The sequence below is a fragment of the Somniosus microcephalus genome, chromosome 34 (assembly GCF_052327205.1).
Source record: "Somniosus microcephalus isolate GS21.2 chromosome 34, FLI_Smic_1.0, whole genome shotgun sequence".
Lineage (NCBI taxonomy): Eukaryota > Metazoa > Chordata > Chondrichthyes > Squaliformes > Somniosidae > Somniosus > Somniosus microcephalus.
The window spans coordinates 12,135,220-12,150,099 of NC_141020.1; the positions used below are offsets into that span (position 1 = coordinate 12,135,220).

General features: G+C 53.4%; 1 protein-coding gene across 2 annotated transcripts in view; it reads left to right on the forward strand.

The window, feature by feature from the left end:
* The window catches only part of LOC147096770 (dapper 1-like), a 73,955-nt gene extending 59,317 nt beyond the window's left edge, over positions 1–14,638 (forward strand). Inside the window, exons 3-4 of one of the 2 annotated variants that reach the window (XM_085973386.1) lie at positions 3,951–4,115; positions 9,351–14,638. In XM_085973386.1, coding sequence (XP_085829512.1) covers positions 3,951–4,115; positions 9,351–11,182 — 1,997 coding nt within the window. In that variant the 3' untranslated portion in view covers positions 11,183–14,638. The remainder of the gene's footprint in view (positions 1–3,950; positions 4,116–9,350) is intronic. The other variant, XM_085973387.1, reaches the window with a different exon arrangement.
* Positions 14,639–14,880: the final 242 nt, after the last annotated feature.

Here is a 14,880-nt window from a genome sequence, read left to right on the forward strand (position 1 = left end):
CACCAGGACTGAACATCTTGAACACCCTCAACGTGACGGGCCCGCTGAGGCGGGAACTGAGGCCCGCCAGCCGAGGGCGATCCCAGCGTCCGTCCCCCCCCCCACCCCCGGTCTGATTTGAGGCAGTTCAGCTGGAAAGGGTAAAAATAAAAAATCAGCCCAACCCTCCCCGATATCCTGCGCACGGGAACAGGCTCGGTGAAGATGCCGGCCATAGTCGAATAGCCCACTGCTGCTCGCCACCTCGCACACGAAGAGCGGGAACCTGGGTCAGTCCCAGGAGGGAGATCGACACTTTTGCAGATGAGAGGAAAGAGAAATGTGTTTTTTTTTAGTTCTTAAGAAAAACAATATACGCAATCCATAGATGTTGCTCCCTCTTTAGTGACGTTGGTAAACTGAGAACTATTAGAGGCTGAGCGGGCAGCAATTATTTACCTCACTGCTCACCCCTTTTAGTGCCTGCAGCTTCTGAAATCATTCATCCCACGAACATATCGCCCATGAGAATCGCTACACAACCTCCCTCACTTGCCCAGTTTTCTCCCTTCCGCGCCCCCTCCCGCCCCCGTCGCCCCTGTAGGGGTCTGGTTGCTCTCCGGCACCCTTGTGCTTCACGCGGGAGCCCACACAGCGAGTGCACAATGGGCTATTCGACCGTGGGGGGTGGGGAAGTGTGTGGAGGAACCATCGACGCCGAGCCGGATTTTGACTCACGCCTGCGTGCGCGCACTTTACAGGAGGAATCGCGGACGAGCGATCAGGAGTGGGAAGCCTGACTTTTTCTTAACCCCTGCCCAGCCCAGGGGCACTGAGGCTAATTGTAGCGCCAACCTCCCCCCCGCCCGCCCCCACCACCACCCCCCACCCCTTGCCAACACCCCGCATGAGAACAGAAAACTCTGGCCGGGGGTCAAATCCAGGGCCTTTCCCGGTTGGCACGGCAACGCGACTGCCCCGTGAGGCAAGACTGGGTCCGAACTGCGGCCGGGTCGGTTGGCGATAAGGAGGCCCTTCTCCCTTCCCTGCCCTGCTGAGCTGCTCCTCGCAATTCCCGGAAGCGCTGAGCCAGAGAGTCCTGGGTTTGCTGACACTGTCGGGCAGCCGAAGTGGGGAGAAACATAGAAACATAGAAGATAGGAGCAGGAGTCGGCCATTCGGCCCCTCGAGCCTGCTCCACCATTCAATGCGATCATGGCTGATCATCCAAACTCAGTACGCTGTCCCTGCCTTCTCCCCATATCCCTTGATCCCTTTAGCCTTAAGAAATATATCCAACTCCTTCTTGAATATATTTAATGAATATATTTGGCAGCACGGTAGCATAGTGGTTAGCACTGTTGCCTCACAGCGCCAGAGACCCGGGTTCGAATCCGGCCTCGGGCGACTGTCTGTGTGGAGTTTGCACATTCTCCCCGTGTTTGCGTGGGTTTTCTCCGGGTGCTCCGGTTTCCTCCCACAGTCCAAAGATGTGCGGGTTAGGTTGATTGGCTATGATAAATTGACCCTTAGTGTTAGGGGGATTAAATACGTGGGGTTACAGGGATAGGGTGGGATATGTGTTGGTGTAGGGGTTACGGGGATCGGGTGGGATATGTGTCGGTGCAGGCTCGATGGGCCGAAATGGCCTCTATCTGCACTGTGGGGTTTCTGTGATTCTGTGAAGTGGCCTCAACTGCCTTCTGTGGTAGAGAATTCCACAGGTTCACCACTCTCTGGGAGAAGAAATTCCTCCTCATCTCAGTCCTAAATGGCTTACCCCTTATCCTTAGACTGTGACCCCTGGTTCTGGACTCCCCCCGCCATCGGGAACATCCTTCCTGCATCTAGTCTGTCTAGTCCTGTTAGAATTTTATAAGTTTCAATGAGATCCCCTCTCATTCTTCTAAACTCCAGCGAATATAAGCCTAATCGACCCAATCTCTCCTCATACGTCATTCCTGCCATCCCAGGTATCAGTCTGGTGAATCTTCGCTGCACTCCCTCCATGGCAAGAACATCCTTCCTCAGATAAGGCGACCAAAACTGCACACAATACTCAAGGTGTGGTCTCACCAAGGCCCTGTACAACTGCAGCAAGACATCCTTGTTCCTGTACTTGAACCCTCTCGCTATGAAGGCCAACATACCATTTGCCTTCTTAACCGCCTGCTGCACCTGCATGCTTACCTTCAGCAATGATTCCGACGTGTGGCAAGGGACAACAACAACTTGTATTTATATAGCGCCTTTAACGTAGTAAAACGTCCCAGGGCGCTTCACAGGAGCGATTATCAAACAAAATTTGACCCCGAGCCACATCAGGAGATATTAGGACAGGCGACCAACAACCTGGTCAAAGAGGTAGGTTTTAAGGAGCGTCTTAAAGGAGGAGAGAGAGGCGGAGAGGTTTAGGGAGGGAATTCCTGAGCTTGGGGCCCAGGCAGCTGAAGGCACGGCCGCCAGTGGTGGGGCGATTAAAATCTGGGGATGCTGAAGAGTCCAGAATTGGAGGAGCGCAGAGATCTCAAGGGCTGTGAGGCTGGAGGAGGTTACAGAGATCGGGAGGGGCAGATTAGAGCATGCAGGATAAACACACCTAACTGCATTTGGCTGTATTGCATTGTATTAAGATCAGTTTGAGAACTGTGCTGTCACTCAGCTTACTCACATTTAACCAAACACAGCTAATAGTGATATATTCAATTCATATTTCTCACATTTCTCCCGCTGTCAGTGACAGATCTGTACCCACCAGTACTGTACCCCAGTGTTATACAGTGACAGATCTGTGCCCACCAGTACTGTACCCGTGTTATACAGTGACAGATCTGTGCCCACCAGTACTGTACCCCAGTGTTATACAGTGACAGACCTGTCCCCACCAGTACTGTACCCCAGTGTTATACAGTGACAGACCTGTACCCACCAGTACTGTACCCCAGTGTTATACAGTGACAGACCTGTATCCACCAGTACTGTACCCCAGTGTTATACAGTGACAGACCTGTACCCACCAGTACTGAACCCCAGTGTTATACAGTGACAGACCTGTACCCACCAGTACTGTACCCCAGTGTTATACAGTGACAGACCTGTACCCACCAGTACTGTACCCCAGTGTTATACAGTGACCGACCTGTACCCACCAGTACTGTACCCCAGTGTTATACAGTGACAGACCTGTACCCACCAGTACTGTACCCCAGTGTTATACAGTGACCGACCTGTACCCACCAGTACTGTACCCCAGCGTTATACAGTGACAGACCTGTACCCACCAGTACTGTACCCCAGTGTTATACAGTGACAGACCTGTACCCACCAGTACTGTACCCCAGTGTTATACAGTGACAGACCTGTACCCACCAGTACTGTACCCCAGTGTTATACAGTGACAGACCTGTACCCACCAGTACTGTACCCCAGTGTTATACAGTGACAGACCTGTACCCACCAGTACTGTACCCCAGTGTTATACAGTGACAGACCTGTACCCACCAGTACTGTACCCCAGTGTTATACAGCAACAAACCTGTACCCACCAGTCCTGTACCCCAGTGTTATACAGTAACAGACCTGTACCCACCAGTACTGTACCCCAGTGTTATACAGTGACAGACCTGTACCCACCAGTATTGTACCCGAGTGTTATACAGTGACAGACCTGTCCCCACCAGTACTGCACTCCTGTGTTATGCAGCTTAATGCACTCTCTACGGACACCACCCACATTTGGGAGGGTACCTTCTTGGGTTAGTGGCTGTTGGCTGTTATCTTGTACAATTCTGGGAGACAAGGGAGAAAAAGGTTCGGACGGCTGCCGTTCGTCTGACTGAAATCCGTGCGAATGTTTGAGCCACACCCTAACGTTCTGATTTTTTTCTACCTCCCCGCTCCCCCCTTTTCCTTCTTTTCTCCCCCCCCCCCTCCCCCTCCTCCAACCCCACCACCTCTGCTCCATCCTGCAGGCTTTTATGAGCTGAGTGAAGGCCCATCCCCAGCGCTGTCCGACTCCTCCGCCTCCATCTTTGCCGAATGCTTTTCCAACTTTCAGCCTGCCGCGTGCAACTATTCGCGGATCGGTTTAGCTGATGCTCGCATTCATTATGCAAATGAACGCCCCAAATCTTTAGGTAGGTGCCAACCAGCGGATACCCGGGAGAAGCCTCTGGCCGGGACGGGTGGTGTGGACGGGGGGCGGGCGGGAGCGTTTGGTACGTGACGTGTCAACAACTCCGCCCGACGGCTAGACAACTATATAAAAAAAAAACTAGCACTTCCGCTTTCATCGCACGAGACAGCACAGAAAGAGGCCGTTCGGCCCACCGTGCCGGTGCTGGCTCTTTGGCGGAGCTGTCCGATTAGTCTTTCCCCACAGCCCTGCAAATTTTTCCCTTTCAAGTATTTCTCCAATTCCCCTTGTGAAAGTTACTATTGAATCTGCTTCCACCGCCCTTTCAGGCAACGCGTTCCAGATCACAACAACTCGCTGCGTAAAAAATAAAAATGTCGCCTCAACTCTCCACCCCTGTCTCTTTTGCCAATTATCTTAAATTACCTTCAGCGATCGTTTGCTGAGGGGACCATTTCTGTTACGTTTATTTCCCCCCCCCACCAATCCCATTGAAATGTTTTCTCTCTCTCTCCGCCCCCCCACTGGGGTGGGTGCGAACTCTTGCCGCATGTGTGCCTGAATGCCCTCCGGTACCTCGTCCAAGGGGAACGATCCTCACACGTGGGCCTGGACAGTGCAGGGCAGCAGGATATTCGACTGTGTTAGGCCTCGCGGCCCAGCCCGATGCTGTCCTTGCCCGACGCCCCCACACAGACCTGTCCTGAAGGAGCCGCTGGGTAGAGGTCAGGAGTCAGGAGACACAAACCGGAGATGAGAAGGGAACATAGGAACAGGAGGAGGCCATTCAACCCCTCGAGCCTGTTCCGCCATTCAGCTAGATCAAGCCTGATCTGTATCTTAACTCCATTTACCAACCTTGGTTCCGTAATCCATAACACCCTTGCCCAACAATAATCTACCCAGCAATGGTACCTGGATTTGGACTTGGCAATAAGGGGCTCTCTTTGAACTGATGGAACATGTGGAAGACACAGTCTCATGTGATTTGTATACCAACACTTGCTGGTGTAATGTGCATGGCTTCTGGCTTCCTACCTAACACAAAAACAAGTAACCTCCCCCGCCGTAACACCCGCCGCCCCCCTGGGACCTTCACTCTGTATCTGACCCGTGCTGTACCTGCCCTGGGAGTGTTTGATGGGACAGTGTAGAGGGAGCTTTACTCTGTATCTAACCCGTGCTGTACCTGCCCTGGGAGTGTTTGATGGGACAGTGTAGAGGGAGCTTTACTCTGTATCTAACCCGTGCTGTACCTGCCCTGGGAGTGTTTGATGGGACAGTGTAGAGGGAGCTTTACTCTGTATCTAACCCGTGCTGTACCTGCCCTGGGACTGTTTGATGGGGCAGTGTAGAGGGAGCTTTACTCTGTATCTAACCCGTGCTGTACCTGCCCTGGGAGTGTTTGATGGGACAGTGTAGAGGGAGCTTTACTCTGTATCTAACCCGTGCTGTACCTGCCCTGGGAGTGTTTGATGGGACAGTGTAGAGGGAGCTTTACTCTGTATCTAACCCGTACTGTAACTGTCCTGGGAGTGTTTGATGGGACAGTGTAGAGGGAGCTTTACTCTGTGTCTAACCCGTGCTGTAACTGCCCTGGGAGTGTTTGATGGGACAGTGTAGAGGGAGCTTTACTCTGTATCTAACCCGTGCTGTACCTGCCCTGGGAGTGTTTGATGGGACAGTGTAGAGGGAGCTTTACTCTGTATCTAACCCGTGCTGTACCTGCCCTGGGTGTGTTTGATGGGACAGTGTAGAAGGAGCTTTACTCTGTATCTAACCCGTGCTGTACCTGCCCTAGGAGTGTTTGATGGGACAGTGTAGAGGGAGCTTTACTCTGTATTTAACCCGTGCTGTACCTGCCCTAGGAGTGTTTGATGGGACAGTGTAGAGGGAGCTTTACTCTGTATCTAACCGTGCTGTACCTGCCCTGGGAGTGTTTGATGGGACAGTGTAGAGGGAGCTTTACTTTGTATCTAACCCATGCTGTACCTACCCTGGGAGTGTTTGTTGGGACAGTGTAGAGGGAGCTTTACTCTGTACCTAACACCGTGCTGTAACTGCCCGGGGAGTGTTTGAAGGGACAGTGTAGAGGGAGCTTTACTCTGTATCTAACCCGTGCTGTACCTGCCCTGGGAGTGTTTGATGGGACAGTGTAGAGGGAGCTTTACTCTGTATCTAACCTGTGCAAATGAAGCAGAAGAAGGAGAAGGAGAAGGTGAAGTCTGGAGGGTGCAAACATTCAAAGACCGAATGGATGAGCTACAGAATTTGTTCATCCCAGTTTAGCATAAAAATAAAACAAAAAAGGTGATTCAACCGTGGCTAACAAGGGAAATTAGGGATAGCATAAGATCCAAGGAGAGGACATATAAATTGGCTAGAAAAAGCAATAATCCTGAGGATTGGGAGCAGTTTAGGAGTCAACAAAGGAAGACAAAGGGATTAATTAAGAAGGGGAAAATAGAATATGAGAGTAAGCTTTCAGGGAACATAAAAACTGACTGTAAAAGCTTTTATAGATATGTGAAGAGAAAAAGATTGGTGAAGTCAAGCATAGGTCCCTTACAGTCAGAATCAGGGGAATTTATAATGGGAAACAAGGAAATGGCAGACCAACTAAATACATACTTTGGTTCTGTCTTCACAAAGGAGGACACAAATAACCTCCCAGAGATGCCGGGGAACATAGGGTCTGATGAAAGGGAGGAACTGAAAGAAATCAGTATTTGTAGGGAAATAGTGTTAGGAAAATTGATGGGACTGAAGGCCGATAAATCCCCAGGGCCTGATGGTCTACATCCCAGGGTACTTAAGGAAGTGGCCCTAGAGATAGTAGATGCATTGCTGGTCATCTTCCAGAACTCGATAGACTCTGGAACGGTACCCATGGATTGGAGGGTAGCTAATGTTACCCCACTATTCAAAAAAGGTGGTAGAGAAAAAGCGGGGAATTACAGACCGGTAAGCCTGACATCGGTAGTGGGGAAAATGCTAGAGTCCATTATAAAAGATGTAATAGCAGAGCCCTTGGAAAGCAGTGACAGGGTCGGACAAAGTCAACATGGATTTACAAAAGGTAAATCATGCTTGACTAATCTACTGGAATTTTTTGAGGATGTAACTGGTAAAATAGATAAGGGAGAACCAGTGGATGTGGTGTATTTGGACTTTCAGAAGGCTTTCGATAAGGTCCCACATAAGAGATTAGCGTGCAAAATTAAGGCACATGGGATTGGGGGCAAGGTATTGACTTGGATAGAGAACTGGTTGGCGGACAGAAAGCAAAGAGTTGGAATAAACGGGTCGTTTTCTGAGTGGCAGGCAGTGACTAGTGGGGTACCGCAAGGATCGGTCCTAGGACCCCAGCTGTTCACAATATATATTAATGATCTGGACGAGGGAATTGGATGTAATATCTCCAAGTTTGCAGACGACACAAAGCTGGGTGGGAGGGTATGCTGTGAGGAGGATGTCGTGAAACTCCAGTACGAGTTGGACAGGTTGGGTGATTGGGCAGAAACATGGCAAATGCACTATAATGTGGATAAATGTGAGGTTATCCACTTTGGTGGCAAAAACAGGAAGGCAGATTATTATTTGAATGGCAATAGATTGGGAGAAGGGGAAGTGCAAAGAGACCTGGGTGTTCTTGTGCACCAGTCGCTGAAGGTAAGCATGCAGGTGCAGCAGGCGGTTAAGAAGGCAAATGGTATGTTGGCCTTCGTAGCAAGAGGGTTTGAGTACAGGAACAAGGATGTCTTGCTACAGTTGTACAGGGCCTTGGTGAGACCGCACCTTGAGTATTGTGTGCAGTTTTGGTCACCTTACCTGAGGAAGGACGTTCTTGCCATGGAAGGAGTGCAGCGAAGATTCACCAGGCTGAAACCTGGGATGGCAGGAATGAAGTATGAGGAGAGATTGTGTCGATTGAGCTTATACTCACTGGCGTTTAGAAGATTGAGAGGGGATCTCATCGAAACCTATAAAATTCTGTCAGGCCTGGACAGACTAGATGCAGGAAGGATGTTTCGGATGACCGGGGAGTCCAGAACCAGGGGTCATAGTCTAAGGATAAGGGGTAGGCCATTTAGGACTGAAATGAGGAGGAATTTCTTCACCCAGAGAGTGGTGAACCTATGGAATTCTCTGCCACCGAGGGCGGTGGAGGCCAGTTCATTAAATATATTCAAGAAAGAGTTGGATATGTTTCTTGAGGCTAAAGGGATCAAGGGATATGGGGAGAAGGCAGGGACAGGGTACTGAATTTGGATGATCAGCCATGATCTCATTGAATGGCGGTGCAGGCTTGAAGGGCCGAATGGCCTACTCCTGCTCCTATCTTCTATGTTTCTATGTTTACCTGCCCGGGGAGTGTTTGATGGGACAGTGTAGAGGGAGCTTTACTCTGTATGTAACCTGTGCTGTACCTGCCCTGGGAGTGTTTGATGGGACAGCGTAGAGGGAGCTTTACTCTGTATCTAACCTTTGCTGTACCTGTCCTGGGTGTGTTTGATGGGACAGTGTAGAGGGAGCTTTACTTTGTATCTAACCCGTGCTGTACCTGCCCGGGGAGTGTTTGATGGGACAGTGTAGAGGGAGCTTTAGTCTGTATCTAACCCGTGCTGTACCTGCCCTGGGAGTGTTTGATGGGACAGCGTAGAGGGAGCTTTACTCTGTATCTAACCTTTGCTGTACCTGTCCTGGGAGTGTTTGATGGGACAGTGTAGAGAGAGATTTAGTCTGTATCTAACGCATGCTGTACCTGCCCTGGGAGTGTTTGATGGGACAGTGTACAGGGAGCTTTACTCTGTATCTAACCCGTGCTGTACCTGCCCTGGGAGTGTTTGATGGGACAGCGTAGAGGGAGCTTTACTCTGTATCTAACCTTTGCTGTACCTGTCCTGGGAGTGTTTGATGGGACAGTGTAGAGGGAGATTTAGTCTGTATCTAACGCATGCTGTACCTGCCCTGGGAGTGTTTGATGGGACAGTGTACAGGGAGCTTTACTCTGTATCTAACCCGTGCTGTACCTGCCCTGGGAGTGTTTGATGGGACGGTGTAGAGGGAGCTTTACTCTGTATCTAACCTGTGCTGTACCTGCCCTGGGTGTGTTTGATGGGACAGTGTAGAGGGAGCTTTACTTTGTATCTAACCCGTGCTGTACCTGCCCGGGGAGTGTTTGACTCTCGCTTGAAGAATGTTTGCTAACATTGGGTCTCCATTGCTGTTTCAGCTGAACCTGTGCACCTGGACCGAGAGGAGAGCCTGAGCTACGTCGACAGCGATTACGTCTCCTCCGTCCCCCGCTCCTTCTCCGCCACCCACTCCGACTCGCTGGAGGCCCTGGCGGACGTGCGGCCCAAGTACCAGTGCGACCTGATCACCCGCGATGGCCTGGACCTGTTCCCCTACCCGAGCCCCCTCCACGCCATGGCCGTCCAAAGCCCGCTGCTCTGCCAGGCCCTGCGGGCGAGCAGTGAGGAGAAACCCTTCTCGCCCAACTCTTTCCTGAGCTACAGACAGGACGCCGACGGGGAGATGTTTTTCGGCTCCCAGGGCGAGCTGCCCCAAGGCCTGGAGGCCGTGCAGTCGAAGAGGTTGGAGAATTACATAGCGGGCCTGGTTCATAAAAGGATATATCCGGTTCGGTCCAACAAGCCAAGGACTAGCCTCAACTCAGAGCCCATAAAAGGCCTGATTAGGCAGAGCAGCATGTGCCAGAGGAACGTGGAAGCGACCAGTCCACAAAGTGCCAATTGTGAGCCAACGTATCCCTCGGCTGAGAGAGGAAATATCTCAAATTCTCACAGCTACGACGGGAGCTTGCCGTCTGCAAAGTATAGGCCTCAGTGGAATGCAGGGGGGGATCAGTTGTCGGGCAAGAAAAATATGCCAAGCTGCCAAGCTCCAGACACCTTCATCGCCGCTGTGCAGCAGCAAAAGGGCACTGAGGAGTCTCAGCGTTCCCAGAGCCTGAGGAAGCCGATCAGGCTGATGGCCAACACCCCTCCGATGAGGCCTACCTCGCTTGAGTATCATGAGTTGAATTATCATCCGGCCATGAGGAGTTCACCTCAGGAGAGTTATTACCAAAACGTCTACGAGTTGGATGACAGGCCTCAGGCTTTTATGTCTGCTAGGCCTGAGTCCGTCGAAGTCCATTCTCCGTCTTTTGACCAGCGGGTTGGGTCAGAGGTCAGGGATAAAAGGTCGCCCCCGCACAGCACCGACGACGCAGGGTATCAGATGGTCAACGCGCAGTATATCCCGGCCCAGCAGCCCTATAAGGGCCACGCCGCCAACCAGAGCAGCAAGGCCAAGGGCGGCCTGCTGAACAAGGGCCGCTCCGTGGACATGTCGCCCGAGGTGGGGCCCCAGGGCTTTCGGGAGAAGGGCAAGGCCTCGAGCAAGAAGTGCCGCTTCAGCGAGGAGGCCGAGCTGGCCAAGAGGAGCGGGCGCAAGCCTTCCCCTCGGGGCAAGAAGACCTGCCGCTCGCAGTCGGAGAACAGCCTGCTCAACAAGCAGGGGGCGACCGGCGTCAAGTACAACACGGTGGAGCGGGACGAGGCCATGCAGGCCCGGCCGCAGCGGCCCAGGCGCCACCCCGGCGGCGGCCACCGGCGGTGGAGGTCGACGGCGGAGATTTGCCGGGAAGAGGCGACAGCGGCCTCCGACCCCTACCCGCCAGGTGAGGGGCAGCGGCGGCCCAAGAGGTACCAGAAGGCACCCGGGGCCCAGGGCCAGCCGGGCAGCGACTCGGAGTACCGCGAGCCGGGCCCGGCGGGCGAGGAGGGGGGGGCGGGGGCCGCGGGCTACGGCGCCAACTGCTTCGGCGACAGCGAGTCCAGCCTGAGCGAGGCGGAGTCGCCGGGCTTCAGCACCTGTTCCAGCGACACGGACGAGGAGGGCGGGGGGCTGGTGTGGCCCCAGCAGGTGGTGCCGCAGACATCTGGACGCAACGCCCCGCAGCCCAAGGTCTTCGTGAAGATCAAGGCTTCCCACGCGCTGAAGAAGAAGATCCTACGCTTCCGCACCGGCTCCCTCAAGGTGATGACGACGGTCTGACGCCAAACGAGAGGAAGGAAAGGACTTGCCTTTATATAGCGCCTTTCACCACCTCAGGACGTTCTGAAAGCGCCTCACAGCCATTGACGTACTTTTTTTTTGTGAAGCGTAGCCGTTGTAAATGTAGGGAGAAGTGATAGCCGATTTGCGCACAGTAAGATCCCAGAGATACATGACCAGATCATCTACTTTTTTTTTTTAAGTGGTGTCGGTTGAAGAATTAATTTTGGACACTTAAGGCGAACTCCCCAGCCCCCAACCCTCCCGCTCTTCCTTTCGCAACAGCGGGAGCTTTTACCTCCGCCTCAGAGCGCACGACCCCCTGGTTCGCCGCTTCATCCGAAAGACGGCCACCTCCCAGAGCGCAGCCCTCCCTCGGCACCGCACTGGGGGTTGGGGGGGGCGGGGTGGTGGGGGTGGGGGGTGCTGCACGCGGGCCTAGATTTTTTTGGGCTCCGGTCCCCAGAGCGCGGACTTGAAACCCGCGACCTCGTGAGGCGGAGGCCGAGGGCGCTGCCCCCACTGAGCCATGGCTGGCCTGCCAGTCATTGGAAAGCATGGCTCTCGTTGGCGGGCTGACGCGCTTTCCGTGGACTACGAGCCGCTCGGCTGCCGAGGGACTCGACGCACGTGGACGGCGCTTGAAGGGCAGTTTCAGTCTGAGGGCGCGTTGAGTGCTGGAATTTTTTTTCCCGTTTTTTTGCCAGGCCAATGGGCTTATCGATGGTGGGATGTGCATTAATTTTATGCAATGTTAGCGGACTGCGATTTATTTAACTCTATGTTACCACAGAAAGTGTTTGAAGTTCCAGCTGGTGCAAGGCTTCTCCAGTCAAGTATCGTACAAGGGCTCGGGTAACGAGCCTGGTCAGTTTTGCCCCTTTCTGTCATTCCCTCTCTCAGCCTCTCCACCGCACCTCCTTTAAGACGCTCCTTCACCCATCACCGCTGTGCTTGCCGGCCAACATTGAGTCCTGATCCAACGACGTCTCGATTTTAAAATTCCCATCTTCGCATCCAATTCCCTCCATGGCCTCGCCACCCCCCCCCCATCCCATCTCTGTAACCTCCTCCAGCCTTACAACCCTCTGAGATCTCTGCGCTCCTCCAATTCTGGCCTCTTCAGCACCACCGATGTCCTTCGCCCCACCATTGGTGGCCGTGCCTTCAGCTGCCGAGGCTCTTAAGTTTTTTAAAAATTAGTTTACGGGATGTGGGCGTCGCTGGCAAGGCCGGCATTTATTGCCCATCCCTAGTTGCCCTTGAGAAGGTGGTGGTGAGCCGCCTTCTTGAACGGCTGCAGTCCGTGTGGTGAAGGTGCTCCCACAGTGCTGTTGGGGAGGGAGTTCCAGGATTTTGACCCAGCGACGATGAAGGAACGGCCGATATATTTCCAAGTCAGGATGGTGTGTGACTTGGAGGGGAACTTGGAGGTGGTGGTGTTCCCATGCGCCTGCTGCCCTTGTCCTTCTAGGTGGAAGAGGTCGCGGGTTTGGGAGGTGCTGCCGAAGAAGCCTTGGCGAGTTGCTGCAGTGCATCTTGTTCTGTAATTCCCTCCCTAAATCTCTCCGCCACTCCGCCTCCCTCTCCTTTAAGACCCTCCTGAAAACCTACCTCTGACCAAGCTTTTGGTCACCTGTCCTAATATCTCCTCATGTGGCTCGGTGTCAATTTTTGTCTGATTTACGTTCTCGTGCGGCGCCCTGGGACGTTTCAGTACGCTAAAGGCGCTGTGTAAATGCAAGTTGTTGTTGCTGTATCGCAATGTTTTCATTTTGTCCCTTTTTGGAAATGAAGTACTGCAGACTTGGGCCAATCCCTCAGGTCACCACCGCCCAGTGCCAGTCATGGGAAGGGTGCGGTTTTCAAGCCAATTTGCGTTCCCAACACCCTCCGGCCGAGAATGACGGCGCGGTGCGAACCGGTGAGGCTGACTATCCAAGTCCCCCTTTGTAAGGCTCTTGACCATGGCCGCCTTGCGCCAGCTGGATCGAGGGGTGGGGGGGGCCGCCCAACTTCTGCCCACGTCCAAACCCGCTCGGAACCGCTGGAGACCGAGGAGGAGCGAGATGACCGGCTGTCCTGCCCTTTCCGCCGGTTGTGAGGAGAATCCATAGAAAACCTTCAGGACTAATGTCTCCACCTCCCAGGGCATAAAAGCGAGGGAAAAATATGCTCTCGAAGTTTCTGGATTGGCCCACGGAGCGTAACCGAGTGGGTGGGAATCTGAATTGGGGGAAGGAACAGTGAGAGGTCCGGTATAAGACCCCCGCAGTCCTAATCTGGGGTGGCGTTAGTCCTGGACTATGTTTCCTGGCTCCTCCTTTGTCCTGCCCTCCCCTAAGCTGGGTGGATGGTGGTATTAAATATTAAATGCGTATATGTAACCGGTATGAGTGTCTAACTCAGTTATGTAATAATTATACTGCAAATTATTTGAGACAGAGCGGACTGTCAATGGGACATGGAATTCTGAAATGTCGTGGGTTTGTTTTAAGCCCAGCTTATAACACGTGGCTCCAACTGGGTGTCAGAAAAGGCGTTTTGCCATTTTAATTTTTTTTTTTTAGGCAGGCGGTTGTTACGATCTGGGACGCGCGGCCCGAAAGGGCGGTGGAAGCAGATTCAGTAACTTTCAAAAAAGGGAATTGGGTAAAGACTCGAAGCGGAGAAGTCTGCAGGGCCACGGGGAAAGAGCGGGAGGGGGCGGGGACCAATCGGAGAGCGCTTTCAAAGAGCCGGCACAGGCACGATGGGCCGAATGGCCTCCTTCTGTGCTGCATCATTCGATGATCCGAAATGGGTTTCTTTTACGTTTTTGCAGCCGGTCAGGTCTTTTGGGCAGTGGGGTGGGCGGGAGCAGGAGAAAAATTTGACCCCGGAACCGTTCTCTCCTCCTCGCCATGTCAGCCCAAAACGGATCAGGCTCCGAGTGTGACTGACGGAGGCGAGCGTGCGTTAAGCTGGTTGTGTAAATATTAGTGTAAATTTGTTCTAGCTGGTGTTGGGTGCGTGGGGAGGGATTTTTTTCCCCATCTCCCCCTGGCCCCAACACCCCCCAAAAAAAATGATTGGATATCTACTCCAATTTGGGCTGTTTACAGGGGTCGCAATCCATGGCATCAAGAATTCAACCAGGCCTGTGATAGAAAGACATGAGAGAGAGAGAGCGGGGCAAAACGGGGCTGGGCACTGAGGCGAGTGGGTAGAGCTCAGTTTTGCCCCCTTTTGGGCTGGACTCGTGGACCTGCGGTGGCGATGCCCATCACCAGATGGACTGAACCACCTCCAGAGGCCGTCAGTGATGCTGGGGGGGCGGGGGGTATGGGTTGCGGGGATCTGCAGCGGTCGGAGGTCGGGAAGCTCCATGTAGTGGTGGAAGTGCCCAAGTCAGGAGCGCAGGTCCCATGAAGCACGTTGATGTATTCTTCGAGATGTCTGTCCTACACGGGGGGTGGGGAGCACGGGGCAGGGGAGTGGGGGGGAGGATGGGGGGGCGAATGTTCGGTTTGGCCGCCTGCGGCCCAGGCTGAGATCTGACCGCCAAGACGGGGCTTAAAGCCAAGTGTTATAACCTGAGTGTCCACTAGGTTTGCCAACTCCGGTTGGGTGCTCTTCTGGAGGTTTTATCACATGACCGTGGGCCCCGCCCCCCCCACACTCCTGCCATTGGCCCATCCTCCAGGCGCCCCATCTTC